The sequence below is a fragment of the Ahaetulla prasina genome, chromosome 5 (assembly GCF_028640845.1).
Source record: "Ahaetulla prasina isolate Xishuangbanna chromosome 5, ASM2864084v1, whole genome shotgun sequence".
Classification (NCBI taxonomy): Eukaryota; Metazoa; Chordata; class Lepidosauria; order Squamata; family Colubridae; genus Ahaetulla; species Ahaetulla prasina.
The window spans coordinates 16,070,400-16,088,348 of record NC_080543.1 but is presented as its reverse complement, the minus strand read 5'-3'; the positions used below and the strand labels follow the sequence as shown (position 1 = coordinate 16,088,348).

The 17,949-nt window shown below is 41.3% G+C and overlaps 1 protein-coding gene across 3 annotated transcripts in view; it reads right to left on the bottom strand.

The window, feature by feature from the left end:
• AMOTL1 (angiomotin like 1) overlaps window positions 1-17,949 on the bottom strand; it is a 118,329-nt gene that overhangs the window by 86,002 nt on the left and 14,378 nt on the right. The window contains exons 2-4 of one of the 3 annotated variants that reach the window (XM_058184902.1): window positions 10,307-10,335; window positions 10,177-10,268; window positions 3,445-3,495 (exon numbers count right to left, since the gene is read on the bottom strand). In XM_058184902.1, the coding sequence (XP_058040885.1) occupies window positions 3,445-3,495; window positions 10,177-10,261 (136 nt within the window). In that variant the 5' untranslated portion in view covers window positions 10,262-10,268; window positions 10,307-10,335. Of the gene's footprint in view, window positions 1-3,444; window positions 3,496-10,176; window positions 10,336-17,949 lie in introns of those variants that run through there. The other 2 variants (XM_058184901.1, XM_058184903.1) reach the window with 2 other exon arrangements.

Below are 17,949 nucleotides of genomic sequence, written 5' to 3'. Positions count from 1 at the left end.
TGAAACCGGTGTTATGTCTTCAATTCTAAAGCTGGATCTATAATGGCAAAATATTGTGTTGTTATATTGTTATAGGTTTAAATGCACAAGAATTGTAAGAGCTGTACATGTAATAAAATGAAGCAAGCAAAGCTATTAAGTATGTCCAACTATAACAAGTTTAGTTAATCTTATTTTATGGGAAAACTTCAGCATGAAAATCACAAATTGCCAACAATTCTCATAATATATTAATATATCTTATGATATGTCCACATGTGCATGTGAATTTCCTTGTGTGTGTCTCTACAGACTGATGCTGAAAAAGGATGTATTTTTCTAGAGAGTTGGTGCACAAGCAGCAGCTGTATGCACTCTGCCCCAGCAAATATGAAATAGTGAAGAGCAGTGGTGAAGTGTAAAATTGGGTACTACCAGTTCTGTGGGCGTTGCTTGGTGGGGTGGGGTGGGATGGGGTGGGGTGGGGGTAATGTGACTGGGTGGTGTGGCCAATTTTTTTTTTACTTTTAAAAGCATTTTTTCTACAACTTCTTTTGCCGAAGAGGTTGTAAAAAAATGCTTTTAAAAGGTTCTGGTGATCCCAGCTGAGTTGCCTGATTGTCAAAGGCTTTTGTTTTCTTTTAAAAGCATTTTTTTACCCTTTAAGAGAAAAAAAAGCCTCTGACGATCAGGCAACTCAGCTGGGATCATCAGAACTTTTAAAAAACATTGTTTAAACAACCTCTTCGGCCGAAGAGGTTGCAGAAAAAATGCTTTTAAAAGGCTCTAACGATCCCAGCTGAGCCACACTTCAGGCTACCTTGAGAGACTGCGATAGCACCTTGTCCCAAACCCTTCTTGACTAAAATATACCCTTTGGGCAAAATAACTTACATATAAAAACTCATACATTGTATACAAATCCATGTGTCCCCATTTTATCTCTATTTACTTCCTTTGTTCATGTTTATGTTCATAGCTACAGTATACTTGTTATCTTGTTTGACAAACAAATAATAAAAAATAAAAATAAATAAATAAATAAATAAATAAATAAATAAATAAATAAATAAATAAATAAATAAATAAATAGAATTAGAATAGAATTTATTGGCCAAGTGTGATTGGACACACAAGGAATTTGTCTTGGTGCATATGCTCTCAGTGTACATAAAAGAAAAGATACGTTCATCAAGGTACAACATTTACAACACAATTGATGATCAATATATCAATATAAATCATAAGGATTGCCAGCAACAAATTATAGTCATACAGTCATAAGTGGAAAGAGATTGGTGATGGGAACTATGAAACGATTAATAAATAAATGTGAAGCACCAGAGTTAGGAGGGTGAAAAGTACACTGAATTTGAATTCCAGGTTCTGATTGAATGAATCACATGCTCTCCCAGAGAATCTAGCTTTCTTTTTCAGTAGACCATCAGTGAATCTTTCTAGGCTAAGACTAAGGAATCTGGAACCTTCTAATCTAGACTATTGTTTCCAGCAGCTCCAAAACAAGAATAGCTGCAGGATTTGGATTTGGATTTGGATTTGGCTAGTCTAAAGAAAAGAAGAATTAGGGGTGACATGATAGCAGTATTCTAGTACTTGAGGGGCTGCCACAAAGAAGAGGGGGTCAAATTATTCTCCAAAGCACCAGAGGGCAGAATAAGAAACAATGGTTGGAAACCAATCACAGAGAGAAGCAATCTGGAATTAAGGAGAAAGTTCTTAACAGTAAAGACAATTAACCAGTGGGACAGCTTGCCTTCAGAAATTGTGGGCCCTCCATCACTAGATGTTTTTAAGAAGAGCCTAGATAGTCACATCTCAAATCAATGACTTGGACGAGGGATAGATGGGTAACTCATCAAATTTGTAGATGACACCAAGCTGGCAGGAATAGCCAACACTCCAGAAGACAGGCTCAAGTTACAGAACGATCTTGACAGACTTGAACATTGGGCGCTACCTAACAAAATGCCACTTTATAATGCCTTGGTAAGGCCACACTTGGAATACTGCACCCGATTTTGGTCGCCACGATGTAAAAAAGATGTGGAGACTCCAGAAAAAGTGCAGATAAGAAGAACAAAGATGATTAGGGGACTGGAGGCTAAAACATATGAAGAACGGTTTCAGGAACTGGGTATGTCTAGTTTGATGAAAAGAAGGACTAGGGATGACAGGATAGCAGTGTTCCAATATCTCAGGGACTGCCACAAAGAAGAGGGAGTCAAACTATTCTCCAAAGCAACTGAGGGCAGGACAAGAAGCAATGGGTGGAAACTAATCAAGGAGAGAAGCAACCTAGAACTAAGGAGAAATTTCCTGACAGTTAGAACAATTAATCAGTGGAACAACTTGCCTCCAGAAGTTGTGAATGCACCAACACTGGAAATTTTTAAGATGTTGGATAACCATTTGTCTGAAGTAGTATAGGGTTTCCTGCCTAAGCAGGGGGTTGGACTAGAAGACCTCCAAGGTCCCTTCCAGTTCATTCATTCTAAATAAATATAGCAAAGAATAACAGTGTTGGGAATTTTCAATAAACATCTGGGTGAATTCAAGTTCCACATTCCTTTCTAGCCAACAGAAGGCTCCCATAAAGAAATGGAGGACTGTTGTCCTAGAAGGGATCATAACGGATCATCTTGGAAACCTAATACTGGGTCAGGTCTTAAAAACTACAGACCAGCTAGAAATTTAGTCAAGTGGGAAATATGCCATGACAATTGTGGGATTCAGAGAGATTGGCTTTTAGAGTCGCAGGACAAAACATAGGAATTAATAGCTTAATCTATCTACATGAAGGGAAGGAACTTCATGAAGACATTTCGTTGCTTAGTTTATAGATATTAAAATGACTCAAACCACACTAGCAACAGCGATTTGTACAAAAGAAAAGATATCACGAGGCATGCCTGAATATTATTTTAATTAATCGTTCTATCTCGGAGGATAGAATGTTTTAGGACTGAACTCCAAAGCTCTAAATTAGCCACTTCATAGAAAAATTTGATCAAGGTCAAATTGGAAAGGAAATGACTTGAGTATCAAATAGACATTGGAGCAATTTCCTGACATATAAATCAAAAGAAAAAAAAATGCCCAGGTATTTCTAGAAGAGCATGTTATTTTTATGTCTAGCCTTTTTCTGAGATTCTGTCTTTGCTCCTTTTTTTTTTCCCCCTCAGGAACAAAATGGATTCTTAAGCTAAGATTTCAGGATAATGACCACCACCACCAACAAAATATGAACAGAGAACCGATATGCCCGAACCCGTTTATAAGATAAGTAATCCATTTAAAAATAATAATAATAAACCAAAGCATGTAAACACCATACCTGGAGGTGTCATCTGTTTTCAATAATTTAGCCATGCACAACCTAAACCCAACCAAAAACATAAGTGAATTACAAAGATCAAAAGGACAATACACCATGCATTTACTCACCCAAGTGATGGACCCCAAAAACTGTCGGAATAACTTGGGGAGCCTCAGTGTCTGGGGAGATAAAAGCAGAATAATAACAGTGTTGTAGTTGAATCAGAATGGCATCTGTTTAGAACTCGCTCTTCTGCTGCTTTGCTGGCACTGTCGTCACGCCTAATTAATTATTACTGTAATAATTACATTAAATGAAAACAAATTTCAGCTAGGGAAAAAAACAACCATTGCTTTGGTGCAGGAAAACACACACACACACACACACACACACACACACACACACACACACTGAAGATCCTCACCCAACAAACTTTATGCCGGATGGAGCTATGAGGTTCACCCAAACAGCAGGGCTGACACTTCCTCACCTCCTTATTTTGGCAGGGTTTCCCTGCTCCCATCTTCTTTCTTCACCAAAGTCCCAAGCTGACCTCAGAAGAAGCATCCCTGGCTTTGGATTCCACAGCTGGATGGAACATTTCGGTCCTGAACCCACCTGAATTGACATAGCAACTCTTGCCTATCAACAGCAGTTCTCTCTTGCAATCCAACTGGCCTTGTATCAGTTGCTAGGCAACCAAAGATGGCATATTCGATGAACGAAAGAGGCATTAACATCTCAATCCTTCTCCCCCCCCCTTTTTTTTATCTTACGTTTAGAAGCATTATGGTCTATCTACCTGTCCTAAATGACCTGATTTGTACTGAATCTATATATACATTTAAGGCAGGATGTTCTGAACAGAGAGCACATATCCTGCGTGTAACATCTTCTCCCAGAGCAGCCCAAGTGAAACCGATGCTATCTCAAATGTATTGCTCTAATTCTCATCATTTTCCCGTGGCGGGAAATCGTGGGAGCTGCGGTCCAACACATCTGGAGAGAAACCAGATTGGAGACCTTTGCCATTGAGGTGAGTGAAGTAAAGAAGTTTTGAATCCAATAAGAAGGGAATGTGAAATTTGTGTCCTTCAGCTGTTGCCAAGCTACACTTTGAAATCTTGACAAGTTTCCATTATGATACAGACTGCTGGGAAAGAAATCACATTTACTTTCCTCCCTGCACCTCAGGGAGGTTATTTCATTTCATTTTATTTCATTTCATTTCATTTCATTTTTTTATTTCATTATTTGCACGTGTCACTTTTTTTCCTGGGAGCTTAAACCATTGTGTACATTATGGGAGAAGAACACAGAATATAGAACAATAGGATCAGAAGGGAACTTGGAGGTCTTCTAGTTCAGAGGTCTCCAACCTTGGCAACTTTAAGCCTGGCGAAGGCCATCACTCTGCTAAACAATTAATTCCCTCAACACTGTCAAACTATTTACTATTTATCTGCACTACTATTAATCTTCTCATCGTTCCCATCACCAATCTCTTTCCGCTTATGACTGTATGACTGTAACTTTGTTGCTGGCAATCCTTATGATTTATATTGATATATTGACCATCATTTGTGTTGTAAATGTTGTACCTTGATGAAGGTATCTTTTCTTTTATGTACACTGAGAGCATATGCACCAAGACAAATTCCTTGTGTGTCCAATCACACTTGGCCAATAAAATTCTATTCTTCATGCAGGAGACTCTATGCCAGGGTCGGCGAACCTTTTCGGCACCGTGCCGAAACGGGAGTGGGCGCGTGTGCGCGGGGAATCACTGGAAGCCGGAAGAGCAGCTCCCCGTGCGCACGTGTGAGAGCACCAGATACTGGAAGAGCGGTTCTCTAGCGTGCATGCGTGCACCAGGAAACTGAGTTTCCAGTTTCCAGCGTGCACATGTGCACCGGTCACCTGGTTTTCCAGTTTCTGGTGCTCCCATGCACACAAAGGCCGGCTGGCCAGAGCGCATGTGTGCGCCGGAACCCAGAAGAACAATGGGCAATGGCTGGCATGCCGGGAGAGATGGCTCTGCGTGCCACTTCCGGCATGTGTGCCATAGGTTCGCCATCACAACTCTATGCCATTTCGGACAAATGCCTGTGCAGTCTCAGCCCACAGAGTCAGGTAGTGCATTCCAGGCATTAACGACTCTGTTACTGAAGTCATATTTTCTACAATCAAGATTGGAGCGGTTCACATTAAGTTTAAATCTATTGTGTGCTCGTGTATTGTTGCGATTGAAGCTGAAGTAGTCCTCGACAGGAAGGACATTGTAGCAGATGATTTTATGAGTTACACTCAGATCATGCCGAAGGCGGCAGAGTTCTAAATTTTCTAAACCCAGGATAATGTTGATTTCATTCATTCTTTCAAAACTGAGCCACCTCTGAGCCACCTCTTTTTCCTTTCTTCTTGTTGCATCCCACCTTCAGAGCAAAAAGCTTTACTGGCAGACATCCTGGCTATTTTGACTTAATATTGGTTGACATTTTGGCATTATACAGCACCTCTATTACACAGCACCTGGTCCCCAATGGGGAAATAAAAGGATGGAATGTGAGCGCTACAGGGATGACCTTGGAGAAACTAAACTGGGACAATTACACAAACATTAAGTCCAGGAATAAAGAAAACATTAGAAAGAAACTCAATCTAGTTCTTTCTTAGCTCCCTGAGGTATAAGAAAGAGGGAAGAGAAAACACAATCAGGTTTTCAAGATTCTGTTAATACAGCCTCTATCAATAAAGGGTAGTTCTAGCATTTTTTTAAGAAGTCTGTTTTCTGACCCGGCCTACCTTGGAGGCTGACAGAGAAAGATCAACCAAAGTGTCTCTGGAGATTCTCAGTCATCCAGGTCAGAGGTGGGTTCCAGTTACCTTCGCTACCCATTCGCTCGCGTGAATGTGCGTGTGCTTTGCGCGTGTGCATTGCTTCTGCATATGTGCAGAACCTTCTCTGCATGCACAGACCATCTGTGATGACGTCCAGGTGGGTGGGTGGAGCCTCCTCCGCCGCCGCTACCAGTTCACCCAAACCAGGGCGAACCGGTAGTAACCCACCACTGATCCAGGTCGTTGTTGTCCCAAAGGTATTTTTTCAGAGGTGGGTTTCAGTAGGTTCTGACCAGTTCTGGAGAACCGGTAGTGGAAATTTTGAGTAGTTTGGAGAATCGGTAAACACCAACTCTGACTGGCCCCGCCCCTGTCTAGTCTCTGCCTCCCAAGTCCCAGCTGATTGGGAGGAAGTGGGGATTTTGCAGTAAACTTCCCCTGGAGTGGAGTAGGAATGGAGATTTTACAGTATCCTTCCCCTGCTACACCCACCAAGCCACGCCCACCAAGCCGTGCCATGCCCACCAAGCCACATCCACAGAACCGGTACTAAAAAAAATTGAAACCCACCACTGTACTTTTTCGAAAGGCAGCTGGTCTTTCTTGTTTTTGCATTGAAGACATTTCGCTTCTCATCCAAGAAGCTTCTTCAGTTCGTCTACAGAACTTTTTAAAAGCCTTTTTAATGGAATAGTTCACCTCCTGGGATGAAACAATCTCCCATCCTATTGTGTTCTAGAAGAATAGGATCTCCTGCTTGAGCAGAGGGCTGGCCTAGAAAATCTCAAAGGTCCCTTCCAACTCTATTCTGATTCTGAATTGTCAAAACGTAGCTTTTAGAAATCCAACCAACTGACCAGCACTAGCAGGGCATATATGTCTGGGGAATTCTGGGAGTTGAAGTCCACAAGTCTTAAAACAGCCAAGTTTAGAGATTCATGGTATAAGGTAAACATCCAATCCCAAATTCTGTTTGGTATTCTTGGTCTTTTCAATAATACCCATTGTTTTTATTATTGTATTTTTGTTATTGTGGTAATTTAGTTTTCCAATTTGTACGGCTGCTTGACCCTATGGCAATTCTGGGCAGCGTATATTCTTAAAAACACTTGGGACTATATACAAACCAAGGGTCAGAGTCTTAGTGCAGCCTCTGTCATACTTTTTGACTGCTGGGCCTGTTTTTACCCAAGCTGTTACGTTTTGCTGCTTTCCAGTTGTTTTTAATTGTTTTAAATTATATAGTGGATGTGGTCACTGCCCAGAGATTTCTGGAGTAGAGCTATAATAAATCTAATAAGCAAATGAAAAAATATTCTTTTAGCAGAACACATTCCTCTGTACGACCCGCACCATATTTTAACTCAAGGCTGGATGTATTAAGGGCTCATTTAAATAAAAATGAGGGAGTGCAATGGCTGAGCTTGTCAGCTGGAAAGCTGACAGCCTAGGTTCATGACCCAAATGTGAACTCCTGTTACTTGCCCCAGCTTTGGCCCACCTAATAATAATAACAACAGAGTTGGAAGGGACCTTGGAGGCTTTCTAGTCCAACCCCCTGCCCAGGCAGGAAACCCTAAACCATCTCAGACAGATGGTTATTCAACATTTTCTTAAAAATTTCCAATGTTGGAGCATTTACAACTTCTGCAGGCAAGTCGTTCCACTTATTCTGTTCTCCTTAGTTCCAAGTTGCTTCTTTCCTTGATCAGTTTCCACCCATTGCTTCTTGTTCTACCCTCAGGTGCTTTGGAGAACAGCCCAACTCCCTCTTCTTTGTGGCAACCCCTGAGATATTGGAACACAGCTATCATGTCTCCCCTTGTCCTTCTTTTTATTAAACTAGACATACCCAGTTCCTGCAACCATTCCTCATATGTTTTAGCCTCCAGTCCCCTAACCATCTTTGTTGCTCTTCTCTGCACTCTTTCTAGAGTCTCAGCATCTTTTTTACATCGTGGCGACCAAAACTGAATGCAGTATTCCAAGTGTGGCCTTACCAAGGCATTATAAAGTGGCACTAACACTTCACGTGATCTGGATTCTATCCCTCTGTTTATGCAGCCCAGAACTGTGTTGGCTTTTTTAGCAGCTGCTGCACACTGCTGGCTCATATTTAAATGGTTGGCCACTAGGACTCCAAGATCCCGCTCACGGGTACTACTATTGAGCAAGGTACCACATATACGGTACCTGTGCATTTTTTTTTTTGCCTAAATGTAGAACCTTACTTTTTGCACTGTTGAATTTCATTTTGTTAGATAGCGCCCAATGTTCAAGTCTAGCAGAACCTAGCAGTTCAAAAGCATGAAAATGTGAGTAGATAAATAGGTACCACTTCGATGTTAAGGTAACAGCATTCTGGGTACCACGGCATATAGCCAGGGGTGTGATTGAAAAATTTTATGAACCAGTTCTCTGCCTGGGCAAGGCTATGGGGGCCATGGCCTACTTGGCTTCCTGCACCATGGCTGTGGGGGGGGGGCGGTTTCTACCCTCCCCAGGCTCCGGAGGCTTCCCTTGAGCCTCCAGGAGGGTGAAAGCGGCCCCCCCAGGCCCTGGAAGCCCTCCGGAGGCCAGAAACGGGCCCATTTCCAGACTTCCGGAGATTCCAGGAGGCTCGTTTTTCGCCCTCTCAGAGCCTCCGCGCAAGCCCTGCACTTACCTGGCATCCAAAACGGGTCGCGTGGGGACTCCTGGGAGGGGTGGGTGGGGCCAGCCAGTCCTTGCAACTACTTGTAAAATTAGCATCTGGTTCGCCTGAACCGGTCCGAACCGGCTAAATCCCAGGCCTGCATATAGCCATGCTGTGCATATAACTACATAAGCATCTTCAGACAACGCTGGCTCCCTCAGCCAAGAAACAGAGATGAGCATCGACCTTAGAATCCAGCACAACTAGATAGGGGAAACCTTTATTTTTAACCTTTTAAATATGGATGAGAAAGAGCCATACTTCCTGGGGGGATGTTTTTCCATTAGGCCGGGGCTGCCATAAAAATATCTGCTTCCAGGACCTTGGGCAGAAGGAATGACTCTGAAGGATAGGGAAGAAGAACTGCCACTTTTGGGGGGTGGGGGGGGATCTGTGTGGTGCAAGCAAATCCTTTGTTTTCAGACCCAAATTATTCTCACATCAAATAAATCTTTGTACAGGTAGTCCTTGACTTACAACCATTCGTTTAGTGACCATTTGAAGTTACAATGGCACTCAAAAAAGTGACTTATGACCGTTTTGTCACACTTACAACACATGCAACATCCCCCTGGTCACATGATCAAAATTCAGACACTTGGCAACCGGCATGTATTTATGACGGTTGCAGTGTCATGTGATCCCCTTTTGCGACCATCTGACAAGCAAGCCAATGGGGAAGCCGGATGCATTTCGCCACCGTGTTTACTTAACAATTGCAGTGATTTACCTCACAGCTGTGGCAAGAAAGGTCGTAAAATGGGGCAAGGTTCACTTGACAGCTTAGCAACAGAAATGTTGGCCTCACTTGTGGTCCTAAGTCAAGGACTACCTGCGCCTGGGGTTTAATTGTTTACTCAATCATTTTATTGATTATACAGTCAATCTGGAGAACCGTGTAGTGGTTGGAATGAGCCAAAATCAGGACTCTGGGCCTCTGTGGCTCAGACTGGTAAGACAGTCTATTATTAACAGCAGCTGCCTGCAATTACTGCAGGTTCAAGCCCCACCAGGCCCAAGGTTGACTCAGCCTTCCATCCTTTACAAGGTAGATAAAATGAGGACCCAGATTGTTGGGGGCAATAAGTTGACTTTGTATATAATATACAAAAGGATGAATGCTTGACATAGTGTAAGCCGCCCTGAGTCTTCGGAGAAGGGCGGGATATAAATGCAAAAAAAAAAAACTATTAAAAAAAGGTGTTTCTTCAGGAGAAGATGCAAAAATTCCTTTTCTCCTTCACGTCTTACCTGGTGCTGAGGGTAGGAATGTGGGAAGCAATGGGGGTGGAGGGGAAATATCACATTCTTGAACTACACATACCTTTTAGAGCGTTAACAACATGAAGGATTGCATCATGGGTCAGCCAGTTGAAATCATCTAAATTCCAGCTTTCATGCAAGTCCATCGTTCTTGGTAAGGTCAAGGCCCGGTTGCTGCCCATGTAATACTTTACAAGAGGGCAGGAACAGCTAGCAACACCTTGGAAAGAAAGCAGTGTCAGAAAAAAATAATCCCAACGCTATCTATTTCAGAATGTGAGGAAACAGATAGTTGCTACAAAGGCTAGTCCCATTATATGAAGCAAGTAGTAAAACATCCATTCGGACAATGAGTTTGTTTAATGACTGTGATGCTTGCTTAATGAACACAGTGTTCGCTTAAATGTTGTAAAATGGGTCTGTCACATGAGGACCTGTTTAACAACCAACATAGTTTACAAGCATAATTCTGGGCTCAATTACTGTCATCATCATCATCATCATCATAACAACAACAGAGTTGGACGGGACCTTGGAAGCAGTGGTGGGATTCAAGTAATTTAACAAATGGTTCTCTGCCCTAATGATTTCTTCCAACAACTAGTTTGCCAATCTGTTCAGAAAGTTAACAACTGGTTCTCCCGAAGTGGTGCGAACTGGTTGAATCCCACCACTGCTTGGAGGTCTTCTGGTCCAACCCCCTGCCCAGACAGGAAACCTACACAACTTCAGACAAATGGTTATCCAACATCTTCTTAAAAATTTCCAGTGTTGGAGCATTCACAACTTCTGGAGGCAAGTTGTTCCACTGATCAACTGTTCTAACTGTCAGGAAATTTCTCCTTAGTTCTAAGTTGCATCTCTCCTTGATTAGTTTCCACCCATTGCTTCTTGTTCTACCGTCAGGTGCTCTGGAGAATAGTTTGACTCCCTCTTCTTTGTGGCAACTCCTAAGATATTGGAACACTGCTATCGTGTCTCCCCTAGTCCTTCTTTTCATAAGTCAAGGACTACCTGTATTACAGTGATTCAAATTTATATTCCTTCCATAAATGCAGAGGAAGCAGCGGTCGGATAGTTCTCTAATGATTTTCAACATCTTGTCAACATAATACCCAAGACAAGATGTTCTGGTAATTACAAAAAACTAGAATACTGAAGTTGGAAGTAAAATAGCATCTGGAAAATGGGGGAAAGAATTGTTTTTCAGTGTACAAACTGAAACAGGAGCCAGATTAATAGTGTTATGCCAAATATACTCATAATAAATACTGTGTTCCAAGAATACATCCTGAATATCAGCACCTGAACAACACTGAAACCAAATTGACTATATATCTTCAAGCAAAGGCGGGTAAGTTTTATTTCGTGAGCCAAAACAAGACTTGGTGCAGGCACGGCTCCTATCATAATCATAAACACCTTGCAAAATTACAACTTTAACTAAAGGAAACGAATGCAATCATCAAACCAACAAGGTACCTCCTTGGCAATGTGCCGTATCATTAAATACTGAGGAATAGATTTAATGGATTGGAATTGGATCCATAAACTGCCTGAAGACTTCTGGAGCAAAATGTACGATATCATTAAAGGTGAAGCAAACAAATACATCCTAAAAGGCAAAAAGCACAAAATGTCTATACTAACTTGGTAAGCAATAGGCAAGAGAGCACGTTGAATGCTAAATGACATCTAAATAAGCCATGTGAAGAAATTGAGGATTGGAATTGAACTGGAAAGACAAGAGATTTATTTAAGAAAATCAAGGGAACGTTTTATGCAAAGATGGGCAAATCAAGGAGAAAAAACAACTAACATCTGCAGACCAAGGGAGATATACAGTAGTGGCCAAAATTGTGGAAACCTTTTGGGAAAAGTATATTTTTGAGGTTTGATGGCTAATAACACCACTTTTTTTTTTTTTGGAGTTTCAAGATAATCATATTCCACTGCTGGAATGGCCTGGGAATAGCCCAGACCTTCACCCAATTGAAAATCTATGGAGCCGACTAAAAAAACTTGTTAGTCAGAAGCGACCCAGCAATAAAACCCAGTTAATCTTGGTTTTACATTATAACAGTTGCAGAACTAAAAGACTTGGTTCACTCTATGGGAAGATGTTGTAAGGCCCTAATTCTAATAAAAATAGATTCAAGCTTAATGTCAACCGCTTCAAATTTGATTGCAGAAAATATGACTTCTGCAACAGAGTTGTTAATGCTTGGAACTCATTACCTGACTCCATAGTCTCTACTCAAAACCCCAAAATCTTCAACCAAAAACTGTCTACTATTGACCTCACCCCATTCCTAAGAGGACTATAAGAGGTGTGCATAAGAGGACAAAAGTGCCTACTGTTCCTGTCCTATTGTTCCCTTCATTATATCAAATTAATATAGCTGATGCATATTTTTTTACTTATATATATATATATTTTCTTCATGATATGTTGTTTTATTTATGACAATATTTGTGTATACTGTTGTGACAAAATGAAATGGAAAAAAAATTCATGCTAAAGGTTACCCAATTAAGTATTAACTGACGTGATAATTGTTGTATATCTCATTTTTTCTATGGTGATAATTTTTGTATCTTATTCTCATTTTTTCTATGTGTTTCACTTTTCTTCTTTATACTGTAATTGCTATTCTAATAGCAAATCCTTCCTAAAAGTTATTTCATTATGTTCTTGATTAAATTATCTTTCCATTGATACATAATTTTATGGTATTACTGCAAAAAAAATGTGGTGTTATTAGCTAGTTTTAGAAAATACCCTTTTCCCAAAAGGTTTCCACAATTTTGGCCACTATTGTAAAGAAGAGATGGCACATGTACATGGAAAAACTGTATAAAAATATCTAAATTAATTTTATTAATGCGTAAAAGATCTCAGTTGTATCAATTTTATGGATGTCGATTTGATCGCAGAACTAAATTCAAAAAGATCCAGTAAGACAAAATTAAATGGGCCCGCCTAAACAATATCGCTAATAAAACTGCAGGAATGGATGACATATTATCTGAATTGTTGAAAGCATAGCAGGATTATGAAGTTAAAATGGTATTTGAGTTTTGAAAGCAGGTATGGGAAACAACCTGGTGGCTGGACAGTTAAATGAAGGTAAAATATGAATTTATATTCCAGTATTTAAAAAACCTAAATATTTGCACTTACCTCACATGCTAGTATGATCATGCTCAAGATTTTGCAATCCAGCTACACTAGATGTAGAACAAGGGTCCCCAAACTTGGCAGCTTTAAGACTTGTGGATTTCAACTCCCAGAATTCTCCAGCCAGCAATTCTGGGAGTTGAAGTCCACAAGTCTTAAAGCTGTCAAGTTTGAAGATCTCTGATGTAGAAACGGAATTTGGCAGAGACTTCCTTTGTTAAGATAAAGGGAGTTCCAAAAATATAATATTGCAGGATCCAATCTGGGTCAGTCACTGGGACCAGAAGTTTAGTCTTCTGAGCTTCCAGACTTATGCTGGAGCCCATCCTCGGAGAACCAAAGCACACCAGAATGTGTGCTTTGGGCTATTGTGGTATATATGTGGTGTCTGGTTGGGTGTGGCTTTTGATTGGGGTGTTGGTGGCTGGCTATTAAGTTGTTGGTTATTGTTTCCTTGTGCTGTCAGGTCTTCAGCTCCTAAGTACTAGATAAACTGATAGTAATCAGGTAAATTCCTGTTGATTGACAAGGGGACCGTTTCTCAGGCTTCAATCATTTCCCTGGCTATCTTTGTACCTGCTCGGCCAACAATCTTAGTAGATGCAAAATTGAAGGTATGTCCTTGTTCATTGCAATGTGAGGCTACCAATGAGTTCGGGTCTCCTTGTTTGACTGCTCACTTGTGTTCTTGCAATTTGATGGTTAGCTTCCTCCCTGTCTGTCCTACATAGCCACAGGGGAAATCCGACCACCGGGGATCTGGTAGATTATATTAGAAGTACTGTATTTTTCGGACTATAAGGGCACCAGAGTATAAGACACACCTAGCTTTTGGGGGGAGGAAACCAAGAAAAAACAATCTTTGCCCATTCACCACCACCTGTTTGCTGCCGCCCGTTCGCTGTCACAGTGACCCATTCGCTGTGGCCCGTTCGACGCTGCCATAGCTCATTTTCTACCACCCATTTTCCGTGGCCCGTTTGCCGCGGCCCATTCGCAGCTCATTCGGTACAGCTCATTTGCCACCGCCCATTTGCTGCGGCCTGTTTGCCACCACCCATTTGCCGCCTCCACAGCCCATTTGCCATGGCCCGTTTGCCACCGGCACGACCCATTCAGGGCGGCCCATTCACTTGCGCCGATCGCCAGCGCCTGGAACCGGCCAAAAATGCAGCACACAGAGGCCGAAAACAGCTGACGGGTGGGAGCCGACAGGTGGGCGGGGCTTCAGCAACATTCAGTGTATAAGATGCACTGCAATTTTCACCCACTTTTAGGGGGGAAAGTCCTTCTTATACTCTGAAAAGTACAGTATCTCCCACCTCAAATGCATGATTTGTCCTCATATGGTAGTCTTTGATCTTTGTAATGCATGCTTTTTCCTCATATGATAGTCTCTGGGCTACCATATGAGGACAAAAGAACACACATATATTTCACATTTTGATTATATTAAGTACATTGTGGTACACAATACAAATAACTATGGATAACCTCCCATAGTGCCGGGGAAAATTGTTGAGAATACCTTGGGCTACAGCTCAATATTAAATGAAATAAAACCATGTTTTCCATTAGAAGTACTAATATTGTTTGCTTGTTTGTTTGTTTGTTTGATTGATTGATTGAGTCAACTTCGAAACGGACCAGGCCTGCCACAGCCATCTTTTTGTTTCTCAGCTGCCACATAGTATGGGGGTGGGAAAGGGGGGAGATCTGGAATGTCAGACCAGACAATAACAGCGCACCTTGACATTATTATTTGTTATTGTCATCAAGGTGTCTTAGCAACCACACAAGTAGATTTTTCACTATGACGATCTGTCCCTGACTTGTTCTTTCAGATCTTCCAACATTTCATACATCCGCAGTGTAATTTCTTTATTTTATTTCTTTATTTTATTTCTTTATTTATTTTGTCACAACAGTATATATAAGCATAAGCATGAAATAACTATATAATATAAATACATAATAACAGAGTTGGAAGGGACCTTGGAGGTCTTCTAGTCCAACCCCCTGCCCAGGCAGGAAACCCTACACCATTTCAGACAAATGGCTATCCAACATTTTCTTAAAAATTTCCAGTGTTGGAGCATTCACAACTTCTGCAGGCAAGTTGTTCCACTTATTGATTGTTCTAACTGTCAGGAAATTTCTCCTTAGTTCTAAGTTACTTCTCTCCTTGATTAGTTTCCACCCATTGCTTCTTGTCCTGCCCTCAGCTGCTTTGCAGAATAGTTTGACTCCCTCTTCTTTGTGGCAACCCCTGAGATATTGGAACACTGCTATCATGTCTCCCCTAGTCCTTCTTTTCATTAAACTAGACATACCGAGTTCCTGCAACCGTTCTTTATATGTTTTAGCCTCCAGTCTCCTAATCGTCTTTGTTGCTCTTCTCTGCACTCTTTCTAAAATCTCCACATCTTTTTTACATCGTGACGACCAAAACTGGATGCAGTATTCCAAGTATGGCCTTACCAAGGCATTGTAAAGTAGTATTAGCACTTCACGTGATCTTGATTCTATCCCTCTGTTAATGCAGCCTAGAACCGTGTTGATTTTTTTGGCAGCTGCTGCACAATGCTGGCTCATATTTAAATGGTTGTCCACTAGGACTCCAAGATCCCATATCCATATATTATATGACACGGAGAAACGACTCAGTCTAATTCGGATGTATACATGTACATTGCGAAAAAACAAATCTTGCAAGTTTACCAAATGGATGGTATAAGGAACAAAATCTGGAACAGAATTTTGCCTCTGTAAAAAGTGGCCAGGAGAGAAGGAAAAAGACGTGCTGTCCTCATCCGACGCAGGAAATGCAGATACTGGTTTGCACGCAGACGTGCAGATATATAATTGGAGCTATAAAAGGGGAAATCAATTGTGTAATACCACCACTTGTTCCTGCAATATTGAGGCATATGATTAGGAAAACAAGCCTCTCCACACCCATATAATGAGATAGACTAATCTCACAAGAGAGAAATCCAATTTTATTAGAAGGGGAAAACAGGAGTGTAATTTTGTTTTCTTGGGTTTTAATAGGCATATGTTACACACTCAATAGCAAAAGAGATAAAACATAGAGATAAAACAAACTAAGGTCGGCGTCTGAAAATTACAGAGAGATATACATTTTTTTTCTTCCATTCAGTTGTGTCCAATTCTTGGAGACTGCCTGAAGATTGTCTCTTTCTTAGGGCTGACAGAAAGTAACTGGCTCAAGATTACCCGTAGCTAGCATTGTGCTTAAGATGGAGCTAGACCACATGGTCTCCTGGTTTCTAGCCTGATGCCTTAGTCAGACTGGTTCATTTTCATTCTCTCTCTCCCTCTCCCTCCCTCTCTCTCTCTCTCTCCTTCCCTCCCTCCCTCCCTCTCTCTCTCTCCCTCCCTCCCTCCCTCATGTGGGCATAGCATGATGCTATTCAATGGTGGGATTCAAATTCAAGCTTGATTCAAATTCAAATTCAGATTCAAATTCAGATTCAAATTCAAGCTTGATGGACATTACCTTACTGACGACCCCCTCCCTGTTAAAGACCTTGGAGTTTTCATATCAAATGACCTAAGTGCCAAAGCCCACTGCAACTACATAGCAAAAAAAGCTCTAAGAGTTGTAAACTTAATTTTACGTAGCTTCTTTTCCAAAAACTCTACATTACTAACCAGAGCATACAAAACATTTGCCAGACCTATTCTTGAATACAGCTCATCTGTTTGGAACCCATACCACATCTCTGACATTAATACTAACGAACGCGTCCAGAAATATTTTACTAGAAGAGTTCTTCGCTCCTCCGAAAAAAAACAAAATACCTTATACCACCAGGCTTGAAATCCTGGGTTTAGAAAACTTAGAACTCCGCCGACTCCGACATGATTTGTGTTTAACACACAGAATCATCTATTGTAATATCCTTCCTGTAAAAGACTATTTCAGCTTCAATCGCAACAATACAAGAGCAAACAATAGATTCAAACTTAATGTCAACCGCTTTAAACTTGATTGCAGAAAATATGACTTTTGTAACAGAGTTGTTAACGCTTGGAACTCACTACCTGACTCTATAGTCTCTACTCAAAACCCCAAAATCTTCAACCAAAAACTGTCTACTATTGACCTCACCCCATTCCTAAGAGGACTATAAGGGGAGTGCATAAGAGCACAAAAGTGCCTACCGTTCCTCTCCTATTGTTCTCTTCATTATAGTATTATATGCATACTTTTACTTATACTTTTACTTATATATACTTTTTCGCTCATGATGGGATATTATTTATGTTGATGATTGTATATACTGTTGTGACAAAATAAAATTAAAAAAACAATAATAATAATTTAACAACTGGTTCTCTGCCCTAATAACCTGGGTGGGTATGGCCATGGTGGGCATGGCCAGGGGGTGTAACAGGCAGCACTCAGCCTCCTGCACCCCCCTGGGAGCAAAAACAGGCCGCAGGGGGGGAGGGAAACATGCCATCCCCATGCCCCATTTTGGGCCTAGGAGGCCTCCTCCTGGGAGTGAAAATAGGCAACAGGAGTGTGCCCCGTTTTGGGCCTAGCCTCCCTGCACTTACCTGGGAGCCAAAATGTGGTGCATGAGGACTCCTGGAAGGCGGGGTGGGGAGAGGTGGAGCCAG